Source organism: Xenopus laevis, chromosome 1L, assembly GCF_017654675.1.
Source record: "Xenopus laevis strain J_2021 chromosome 1L, Xenopus_laevis_v10.1, whole genome shotgun sequence".
NCBI lineage: Eukaryota > Metazoa > Chordata > Amphibia > Anura > Pipidae > Xenopus > Xenopus laevis.
The window spans coordinates 166,644,843-166,656,959 of NC_054371.1; the positions used below are offsets into that span (position 1 = coordinate 166,644,843).

At 36.5% G+C, this 12,117-nt stretch overlaps 1 protein-coding gene across 2 annotated transcripts in view; it reads right to left on the reverse strand.

Moving 5' to 3' along the window:
* The window catches only part of cltcl1.L (clathrin heavy chain like 1 L homeolog), a 65,069-nt gene that overhangs the window by 12,374 nt on the left and 40,578 nt on the right, over positions 1-12,117 (reverse strand). For both annotated transcript variants that reach the window (XM_018262033.2, XM_018262031.2), the window contains 9 exons: positions 11,248-11,373; positions 6,083-6,225; positions 4,098-4,332; positions 3,887-4,009; positions 3,304-3,449; positions 3,006-3,189; positions 1,923-2,115; positions 1,034-1,191; positions 197-361 (listed from right to left, as the gene is read on the reverse strand). In XM_018262033.2, the coding sequence (XP_018117522.1) occupies positions 197-361; positions 1,034-1,191; positions 1,923-2,115; positions 3,006-3,189; positions 3,304-3,449; positions 3,887-4,009; positions 4,098-4,332; positions 6,083-6,225; positions 11,248-11,373 (1,473 nt within the window). The remainder of the gene's footprint in view (positions 1-196; positions 362-1,033; positions 1,192-1,922; positions 2,116-3,005; positions 3,190-3,303; positions 3,450-3,886; positions 4,010-4,097; positions 4,333-6,082; positions 6,226-11,247; positions 11,374-12,117) is intronic.

A 12,117-nucleotide genomic window follows, 5' to 3' on the forward strand; every position in this document is an offset into this window, starting at 1 on the left:
ACAAGATTAACATTGTGCACTGTAGCTTTAAGGTTTGCTTTCATTAGAACCAGGGGCTCTAGCTAACATTATGCTTTAAGGCAGGCATTACCAGAAATGCCATTTATCACAACAGAAGATGTGTGTGCTTCAATTGAGGACATGCAATACTTTGGCCATACATAGTAGGAATCAGACACTAAATAGGTTGCCTTACCTCCTTCCAAGTGCGGGTGCTATTGGCTTTTCTTGCACTGTCCACAGCAGCCTGATATTCCCCAAGATGTACCAACGTAGATGCCAAACGAGCAAAATTAGATACATTATTATAGAGCAGCTTGGCCGCATCATACATGCCTTCTTCATAACAGCGGTCTCCCACCTACCATCACAAAAAGAATAGCGCATTAATGATATATCAGAGGTAAGGGGGAAATGGATTTGCATACAGTTAATACATTTTGCAGGGATACCAACATCAGAAAATAACCCTTTTTTCTATCATAACATTGTTTTAAAATGCTATTTTTCCATAAAAGTATTTGCCTGATGATTTTACATTACCTTTCTTAGTACCCTGTTCCTCTATGAGGGGGCTGCCATATTTGTGCAGCAGTAGTACGTTAGCATTGTAACCAACAGGTTAAGAATGGAAAGTCAGGTTGGCAAGCAGTCAGGTTTAGAAACTTCAAGTGATAATTACTAACAAAAGCAGAACTATCAACGAAAAACGATCAACATGACCTATACGTAACTTTTGAAGTAGATTAATATTTTGAAAAGAAATTTTTTAGTGTCAGTATCACTTTAAACACTGACTTGTAACTAGGTGTGTCCAGATGATAGACCTGTATTATTATTGCCCCCCTGGCTGATAACTAGATCATTATTAGCAGATTATGCACAGCAGAAGAATCTTTAGTAAGCTTTACTGGGCACGGTCCATTTTATATCCTGTATGTGTCTGTCTTTGTATGTTTGATATTTACACCCATATATTGTACAGCACTATGGAATAGGTTTGTGATATATAAACACAGATAATACAATTTACCTGCTGAATGTGGGCATTGTTAGGGCCACTGACAAACTCCTCAAGCTCAGACAGACGATTTGTTTTTGCCAATGCAAAAATAAGTTCAGTCTCTACGTAAGATTCTCTGGCCTTCTTTCTTGCCATCTGCAAAAATTTTACCAAGTCTTCCCAGTTACCTGTAGAACAAGCCAAAGAGAGAGAAAACAAAAATCAGAAAGAATTTCTTAAAGTACAGCATTGCATATTTAAGGAGAAAAACTATAATCACCAGGGGTGGTTCCAAAAAATTAGACACCCCCAGTGATTATAATGGCTTACCTGATAGCCCAGACTACTAGTCTAGTAGCACCATATTGCCATTTTCTATTTCAACACATACATATAACAGAAATGGTGATGTTTCTTCTTGCTATAAACTTTGCTTCATTCTCTCTAACACCAATCTGATTTTTGTTTTGCAAATCATAACTAAGATGTTACATTATTACCTATACGATTTTTGGAACATGTATGCTAGCAAACAAAACTTTGGTGGTTTGTCGATTGGACAGAACTTGAAGAAGAGCCTATTATAAGCTTTAATGGAAACCACTGGTCACCACCTGTGATAGGCCACTCAAGAGGATTTGATGCTTCTCCGCCAGCTGAAAACCTTGGAGGACAATATGAAGTCTGCCATGAGTCTTAGATCTTATTAGCCGTTCCTTGAAGCACCACATAAAATAGGTTTCCCTATACTCAAGCCTTATCAAATCAATACACTACTTTTGTTTTAACAGAGGTGTCATCTATAAATAAAGTAGTAAGAGAGGTAGCAGTAACATAATTCTAGAGCAAGCATGAAGATAAACGGCTATTCTACTTCCTAGCGTTAAATTCTGTTTAGAATAATGATAGAGCCACTTACTGTTCCTACTTGCAGCCTGTACAACTTCCATATAAGATGAAGGATCATTGGCTTTGATGTAAGAGTCTATAGCTTCCTTAACAAGGTCCTTCTGGAGCTGAGCTCGGCCTAACTGACTCCATACAGCCGACTCATTACACTTCTCAGCAAACTCATACGCTCGGTCCAGATTCCCTATGTGCTCAATCAAAACCTGAAGAAAATGGGAATGTACTTGTGATATTCTCAGTCTGAAAACATATGCTTTTCAATAACATAAGGAGGACTTATGTCTAATGCAATATAGAGCACTTAAAAGGCAATCGTTTTGAGTTTTATTTTTCTTATTTGAATGTTGTTCATGTGTTCCATATTATTTAATGATAGTCTATCTGATTTTCTGCAATCGCAAAGAAATTACAAAGAAGCACTAAGACACTATATATATAATACTGCAAACAAGTCACTTGTCAACCAGCATCCTTGTTTTGTCTTTTAAAGTATTTAATTGTTGCAAAGGAATCCAACTGCAACTTCAATAATATGTTAATATGTCTTAAGTTTGTAATACGCCAACTATGCTGAGTAGCAGTGTTTTTTTGAAGATAACTATACATGTGACTTTGAAGGGAGGAAAGTAAAAGGTGAGCACATTAAATATACAATAGAAAAAATTGCATAGGCACTATAAGATAAAGAGGTACATGTCTGTGTCTGTCGTGTAAGGGGTGTGTATGTGTACATCCCAGGACCACCCACTTTCTCAGTGTCTGCCAGCATAAAATTTACAAACATTAAAACAGCTCTCAACTGACGGCATTGGGTGTGGACTGGGGAAGGGGGTTATGGAGCCAGGTGCATTGTGGGTAAAATAAAACCATGAAGATTTGAACCAGTCTTTTGCACTTTGACCCACTTTTCTAAATGAGCCCTTACACAGTACTTTTAACAGCAATGGAAGAATCATGGAACATTTTTAAAAATAATAGTCACAGCATTAAAAAAGAAAAGATCTCTGTTCATAAGAACATAAGAATGTTTTAAGTGTTGTTTAAAGGATTTGCAGCAAAACGTATACACAGAATGTTCAAATGCAACACTCACTTGGATTGCAGATGTGTTCACATCGAATTTCCTGAATATGGCAAAAGCTTCCTCAAAAAGCTGGTTGCTGATGGCTATATTGGCAATGTCAGGGGCATCATAGTTATCTAAACGGTTGATGTATTCCATCACTCGAGTTCGGTCAGCTTTAACTGCTGTCAGAATTAGCAGATTTTGCAAGTTTCTACAGAGAAAAATCATACACGAGTCACAATCTGTTAAAAATCTGTTTTATTGGTACACTAATAAAACAGTTTTAATCCCCCCCCCCAATAGTGCCTTAAGACATATATCTGACCTGTGCTCACTAAAAACTGAATTATCCAGCACTATTTTCTCCAGAAGCTCAATAAGCTCATTGGGGAGATCAGCAGTCATGAATGCCTTCACAGTCACCGACACCTCTTCAGGGTCTTGTGTCTCAGACAGAGCAGTTTGCACCACCTGAGGACAGAAAAAGTATATCTATAAACTTCCCCCATTAACTGCACAGTCAACTCCAAAATATAATTTTTTAGTTGCTTCAGTGCCAGACCAAGCTGGCCAGGTATCCTAGGCAACCCAGCTGCCCACCTCATCCCACCCTGTGGTGCTGCGCTTGTTTGCTTGCATGTTCTAGTAATGTGTGCAAAAAAATTAGTTTGCAAGCAAACAAGCACACAAATGAACAAGTGCTTTTATAAGGGCTTGGACTAGGAGTAGGTAACAAAAGAGGTATATGCCAGCCACCCACCCACCGTGCTTGCTCTAGGCACATGCCTCTCCTGCGTACCACTAGTTGTGGCCCAAAGTCAATTTATGTTGGACTGTAAATCAACTCACCATAATTTATGTTGGACTGTAAATCAACTCACCATAACAAGATCACTGTAACAACTAACCTGATCAATCAATTGCCTCCTAAATGGATTGTTTTCTTCTAGGACACTTGCCCACAGTTCAGCATCTTTTCTACGTACAAGGTAACGGGCCTCACTTTTGAACAATGAGTTTTCATTGCAAACCTGGTAACCAGACAGAAGTTGTAAGAAATTATATTCTACAAACATAGAACCAATGCAATTCCAATCTTCTAAGGTATGTATTTCTTACCTTAATGAGCTCAAGGTCACACTGTCCTCTCTCATATGCCACACAGGCAAGGTGGGGGTCTCTTTTTTCACAGTACTTGCCCACAACGCAGCTGTCATAGTAGGGGTTCTCCCGAAGGAAGCGTTCTGGGTTGTTATTGCTATCAATATAGATTTTTGCTAGAGCATTATGTGTAGCTGGCTCCTCACATCCCTCATGGATTCGGGATTCTAGCCACGGAAGAAGTAATTTCAGCCTAATGAGAGAAGAGATTTTAGCTAAGCAATAATTTAAATAAATACCATATAACGCACTGCATCCTAAAAGCAGTATTTTAAAATAATAGTTTCACAAAATGAAAATTCAACATATGAATTTATATATAAAATTTACTATTTATTTATATCTACAAAGTTTACATGTTTTTGTGCAAAGGCTAACTTTGTGGGGCAGATGGGAAAAAAAGAATCAGAAGTATGCATTTACTATAGCATCTGTTGAAACTACCTTATGACACACCCTCCTCCATGAGACATTTGTTCACAACCCCTTATCTATATTTAAATGAATAACTAGCAATTCTTCATGCAGTATGAATAATGCTTTACTGCATTAAGTTAAAAAAAAACGTTTTTTCTTTTCAAATACAAATACCATAAATGATATCGCAGAAGTTTAATGAAGGCTGATTGTATAAAGATGAATCTACTGGTCTAATCACCAATAGCAATCAGTGAACAGTACCTATCACGTGTTTAATAGCAAGCACCTTAATGGTTGCTATTTATTTATAGCACTAGGAGAAACTCAGTGCCTTATTACATACAGTGGTATTGGGCTTAGAGTTTCATATTTAAGATCTTGCAAGTGCTGTAGTTCAGAGCTAGCACCAGATGAAACGGAGTATATCTACCTCAAAGTTAAAGGGGTGGTTCACCTTTAAGTTAACTTTTAGTATGTTACAGAATAGCCAATTCTTAGCAAATTTTTTAATTGGTCTTCATTATTTATTGTTTATAGTTATATAATTATTTGCCTTTTTCATCTGACTCTTTGCAGCCTTCAAATGGGTGTCGCTGACCCCTTCTAAAAACAATTACTCTGCAATACTACACATGTATTGTTATTGCTACACTTTATTCCCTATCTTTCTATTCAGGGCCTCTCCTATTCATTTTCCAGTCTCTTATTCAAATCAATGCATGGTTGCTAGGGTAATTTTGACCTTAGCAACCAGACTGCTGAAACGGCAAACTGGGGAGCTGCTGATTATAAAGCTAAATAACTCAAAACCACAAATAATAAAAAATGAATTGTCTCAGAACATCACACTCTACATCATACTAAAAGTTATCTAAGAGGTGAAAACTCTGTGTAAAGAAGGTGCAAATAGTCCATATATGCCAGTCTGGCCTCCCTTTCCTAGTGTCATTATATATATATATATATATATATATATATATATATATATATATATATATATATATATATATATATCTATATATCTATATATCTATATATCTATATATCTATATATCTATATATCTATATATCTATATATCTATATATCTATATATCTATATATCTATATATATATCTATATATATCTATATATATATATATATATATATATATATATATATATATATATATATATATATATATATATATATATATATCTATATATATATCTATATATATATATATCTATATATATATATATAAAAAATGAAGCATTCTGAAAGTCAACGTGTATCACCAGTTTGAATACAAAAATAATGATCTAGAACACAGAGTTCCATAATAGTTATTTCAGAGGACAGAACATTCAGTTTATGCAGTACTGCTCAATGTGGTAAAATATGAGTAGCCGTTTTAAACGACATCATGTCTGAATTACTTTACATTCAGACATTATTTTTAATGTCTGCATCACCTTTTGTCAGTCTGCTGTTATTACACAGACTTATACAATGTGTTCCAAGTCTTATGCAATGTGTTCCCACCTGTTTCTTTTCTCCACTTCTGCCACTAACTCATCAGTGGAGAACTGCCCATGTACCACCATTATCAGATTTTTTATGACATCTTCAGAACAGTCCACATCCAGCAGCCCTCCTACAACAGCGGGGATACGGCTAGGGTTTACCTGCAAGAACAAATAATTCTAACCACAGCAAATACATCGCAACAGTCGTAAGATCACATTTGCTGAATATATGTTCCATTTAACCAAAGCAATTAAATGAATAATGAACATTTTTGTTCAATTTAAAAATGTGTAGTTCCAAGTTGTACTAAGTACTCCTTTTCGATAAACAGTCTAACATTTTCCTATTTAGATTACAAAACAAAAAAAAAAAAACAATCACTACGAATAAACAAAAAAAAGCCCCAACAATAAAATGTCACGAATTAAAATAAAGGCCCTGCTTATGCCCAGCCCCACTCAAGGAAGCGTTTTAACTGTTTTGTGGATTAGGTATGATATACTTAGGCAAAGCAATTTAATTTTTTTTTAAATAGCAGCTGAATATTAGTTTGAGGTTTACATACCTCCCAACATTTTGGAAATAGGAAGAGGGAGAAAAAGATTTATTGCGAGTTAAAATTTTTTGACCATGCCCATTTTGTAAAATTGACATGGTAATTAGGGAATTACCATGTCAATTTTACAAAATTTGGCAGGTTATGCAAGTTTGAACACATTTCTTTGTTTTTTATGTATTATTACCGTTTTGCTAATGAAGGTGAATTGCCTTTAAAATGTGAGTCTCAGTTCTCCCAAGAGGCCTGCTTATCTTACATTGTTAAAAAAAGTATCTAAGTATCTATTCTGGGCTCTGCCAAAAGCCAATTAAATTAGAAACTTTGTATCTTTTTATGGCTGTTCAGTGCAGGAGATCACAGAGAAAGTCGGGACACTTCAGTAATAAACCCGGGACTGCAGGTTGAGCTGTCAAAATCTGGAAGGTCCCTCAAAAACCAGGACAGTTGGGAGGGATGCATTTAGCATTGCATGATGCCTTAATATAAACACTATAAAGAAATACTATATTCTTAAAGGAGAAGGAAAGGTTAAAACTAAGTAAGTCTTATCAGAAAGGTCCATCTAAATATACCAGTAAACCCCCAAAGTAATGTTGCTCTGAGTCCCCTGTCAAAATAAACACAGCATTTCTTTCCTTCTATTGTGTACACATGGGCTTCTGTATCAGACTTCCTGCCTTCAGCTTAAACCTCATTGCCCTGGGCAAGAGCATGCTCAGTTTGCTCCTCTTCCCCCCCCCCCCCCTTCTCTACTGTAATCTGAGCCCAGAGCAGGGAGAGACTCAGGCAGGAAGTGATGTCACACCACATTAATACTGCAGCTCCTATTCTAAACAAACAGAAAGTTTCTAGAGCTTTTTACTCAGGTATGGTAAAACATTCTACAGAATAAATATATCATTCTAGCTTGCACTATTGCAGCTAATCTATTGGCAATAAAATGCCTCCGTAGCTTTCCTTCTCCTTTAAGCATCACTGTGCTTAAAAACATTATGCAGGGGTGCTTAAGGCTAGCTCTGACAACTTGGTCATCCAGTCTTCTTGTGTGATATAAGTAGCTGCAACTACAATGTAGCCACTTTAGTGCAAAACCCCCACAAACCATGAATACCGCAGGCTCAGTTTCCACGTCACAACGGAGTGGGTGATTTACTAAAATCTGATTTTATCTAATTTTCATAATAAAAAAGGCTCAACCAAACTCCCATCCTCGGACTTGACATTAAATGCACTACAAACTTAAAAGGCTAATAGATAGTGTAGGAAGGCAATTATTCACAGGTATATGTTTGTTGGCTGAGGCTTAAAAGGTCCTTGCTATCCCACTTGAGCTAAGGGTGAGTGCACAATGGTCTTACTATTTATTCACATTGGTTGCTGGGGGACTTGATTTTAAATGCACTACAAACTTATAATGCTCACAAATAGTGTAGAACTCATGTAAAATGAGGGGCCTTGACGTGGCACGGTTACATATTTTGGACAAAGTATGGTACTAACACCTAATTTTTTGTAATAATTTTTTTTTTTTTTCCTCTCTTTTTTTTTCTCTCTTTGTGTACAAACATTGGCTTTTCATCGTTTACTGCAGCTGGTCAATGACACAGTGTGAGTTAGACCGAGCACTGACGTTTTCTTTCTGTATTTCTTCAAAGGGGAACTTGCACGAGAGTTTTCTCTTCCCAACACAGAGTGCTATATGAGGAACCTGAACATACTACACCATATTTTTTGTTTTCTCCATTGCCCTAGGCGTTGATCTGCTTTTTTTATTTGTGTGATTTTCGTATACAGCTGAGGGACTGGAAAAGGATCGGCAAGAGATAAACCTAAAGGACCAACTATTCTTATTATTTCTATATTTATTGGAATTTTAGCAGCTATCTAATTGCTAGGATCAAAGTTAGATAGTGGTTTGAATAAGACACTGGAAGATGAAGAACAATAACCACTTTTGAAAGCTGGAGAGAATGATAATTGAAAAACTAGAACAAAAAAAAATAAAAATAATAAAGAACTAGAAGAGTGGCTAAGAATAGGACATTCTTTAACATTCTAAAATGTAACTGAAAGGGATCCTGTCATCGGAAAACATGTTTTTTTCAAAACGCATCAGTTAATATTGCTACTCCAGCAGAATTCTGCATTGAAATCCATTTCTCAAAAGAGCAAACAGATTTTTTTTATATTCAATTTTGAAATCTGACATGGGGCTAGACATTTTGTCAATTTCCCAGCTGCCCCATATCATGTGACTTGTGACTGCACTTTAGGAGAGAAATGCTTTCTGGCAGGCTGCTGTTTTTCCTTCTCAATGTAACTGAATGTGTCTCAGTGGGACATGGGTTTTTACTATTGAGTGCTGTTCTTAGATCTACCAGGCAGCTGTTATCTTGTGTTAGGGAGCTATTATCTGGTTACCTTCCCATTGTTCTTTTGTTTAGCTGCTGGGGGGGAAAAGGGAGGGGGTGATATCAGTCCAACTTGCAGTACAGCAGTAAAGAGTGATTGAAGTTTATCAGAGCACAAGTCACATGACTGGGGGCAGCTGGGAAATTGACAATATGTCTAGCCCCATGTCAGAATTCAAAATTGAATACAGAAAAATCTGTTTGCTCTTTTGAGAAATGGATTTCAGTGCAGAATTCTGCTGGAGCAGCACTATTAACTGATTCATTTTGAATTTTTTTTTTTCCCATGACAGTATCCCTTTAAAGGTGAACTACACCTTTTAGGCACACAAGGCATTTCCTCATCAGTGGAAAAATGAGAGTGCTGTGTGTATAGTGACAGGAATGAATGAGATCTGCCTGTCACTTCAAACATGGGGCAGATTTTGGGCAGAAAATATTTGTGTGCGCATTTTATTCCCAAAATCTGCCCCATGTGTTTGTCACTATGTTTCTATTTGTTTGTTTGGAGAAAACATTGATTGTCTCATTTGAAATTCCTTTTGGGCATTTGAATAACTTCATTGATCCTGCCTAAGACGTCCTTTCACTTCTGCACTGGGATTGTGCATCTCTGAAAGGTCTGTCCCAGTAACGTACCCAAAGAGGGAGTGTTTGGCCAGCTGAAGAGGAACCCAAAGTTCATGTACAGAGGAGTATACAAGGGAGAGAGGAGGGGAACAGACTGGATTGCAACTATGTGCCTGAAGTTCACGGATCTCTTGTGAGTAGTTGAAGCAGGGGTATAAAGCCTGTGTGTATTATTTACTGCACTGTAATTAGTTTATTTTTTCCCAGGTAGACTGCATTGAGACGATATGTGGGCATTTCCAGACACAAATCATTGTTTGCTATAAGTACGTGAACTCTGAATTGCATTTTTTTGTGGACTTTTACTACATCATTTGCTAGGGGAGTTACTAACTGGCTGTGTATTATCACTCGATTTACGACTTGTTTTGTCTGTAGTGAGCTGCATTCATCGGGGAGGTGTAGTAGTACTTACACTGAAAAAAGCACCACTATTTTTTTATCTATCTATTGTGTTGGCTTTCTTTTCAATAAGAGAAGCTCACGGTTGTACAGTGTATTACTAAATTTTAAAAGTTCTCTTTACCTACCATTTAAACTTGAACAGATAGTGTCATCGCGTGTCATCGCGTTTTACCCTACTTTTTAACCACACTGTAAAGTGTGTTTCTTTTTAAAACATTTTTGAAAAGTCTTGACTTAGGTAAGTCACTGGAATAAACCCCATACAAATTCACTTTACATTTCAGGCGGTCAATTCGTTATATTCTTTAAGTACCAATGTCATATCCTTTAAGGGCTAATGTCAATTAATTGTTTATGGGATAACAATTAAATGAATAGTTCAGTGTGAAAATAAAAATTGTGAAAATGTTTCTAATATAGTTAGTTAGCCAAAAATCGAATATATAAAGGCGTCTAGTAAAACAGCCAGAATCCAACTTCCTGCTTTTCAGCCCTATAACTCTGAGTTAGTCAGCGACTTGAAGGGGGGCCACATGGTACATTTCTGTTCAGTGAGTTTGCAATTGATCCTCAGCATTCAGCTCAGATTCAAAAGCAACAGATATGACCCATGTGGCCCCCCTCAAGTCTCTGATTGGTTACTGCCTGGTAGCCAGGGTAACCAGTCAGTGTAAACCAAGAGAGCTGAAAAGCAGGAAGTAGTGTTCAGACTGACATGTTATACATCAAATCACTCCAGCCTTTATTCATTACATTTTTGGCTAACTAACTATATTAGAAACATTTTTTATTTTGCACAGCCCATCTATTTACCCAGTTTTTATTTTTACACTGAACAATTCCTTTAAATGGCAAGTCAACCCTAAAATAAAAATTTGCCTAATAAAAGAAAACATAATTCTAAGGAAATTTACAATATGCATTCATTAAAAATTCAGTACTTTAAAGTTACAGCATTTGTAAAAACATTTGCTGTCGAAAGCAGCATTTGTCTAACTCATATTTGTTACTTTGTTGCAAAAGTCTTCGTTTCCCAGCAAAGACAGGTCTGTTAATCAGCTGGTTTGTCTTACATTGTTTTAACAGTCTGAGCCACCAGGGCACAGTATAAAAGGGACAAACACTGCTTTCAGTAGCAATGCATATACAAATAACTTCAAAACATTCGCTCTTACCTTTTGAACATAAATTTCAATGTATTTCTGGAGGCTGTTACGGTAGAGATACAGGACCAAGTCATGGACAAAATCAAACCGGTCACAGACAATAATTAGTGGAAGCTGATCTGTGAGTTTAGCCTCCTAGAATTACCAAAGGGGAAAAAAAACAGTAAACCAATAATGTACAGATATATGGCAGACATATAGGAGATGAAAAAAAGATGTATGGATTGACTGTGTGTGATGGAATTGATAGCAGAACACACAACTGGAGTGAAAAATTGTGGCAGACCAGGTAGGCAACTGTAAAGTGCTTTAAAATGGGTGCTTAAAAAAGACCCAGGTTCAATGTAGATATATGAAGTTATGCCTTAAGAGTGGGAAAGGGGGAGATTTATCAAACATTCTCAATATTTCCTTTGGATTTTTGAGTGTTTCTCTATATTTTTTTATTTATTTTTTGGAATGTATTATTTGTCGCTTGAATGTTCTCAATATGTTTTTCCATTTTTAAATTATTTCGAATATCACTTCAATATTATTTGAAATGCTCCCAAACTGCCATTGTGTATTCCATGGCACTAAGCCAACCTCCTTAAAGGACAAAGAAAGGTTATCAACAAGTTAACTTCTGTTAAAAGACCTACCTATAGTGATGCCATCAGTCCTTGTCATTCCCTTTTGTAATAAGCAATAAGAAATGCGCATGCGTGCCTATAATTTTCCGGAATTGCGCATGAGCAAGAGTCTTGGTCTTGCCGAGATCAAGATGAATTATGAAACTTTTTCTAAATGTGGATAGTTTTAGTAACACTACCAAAACTTTGATAAAATGTTTGGACAACCATAGGACAGTTATAAAGAAGGCTATTGGCAAGTTATGGT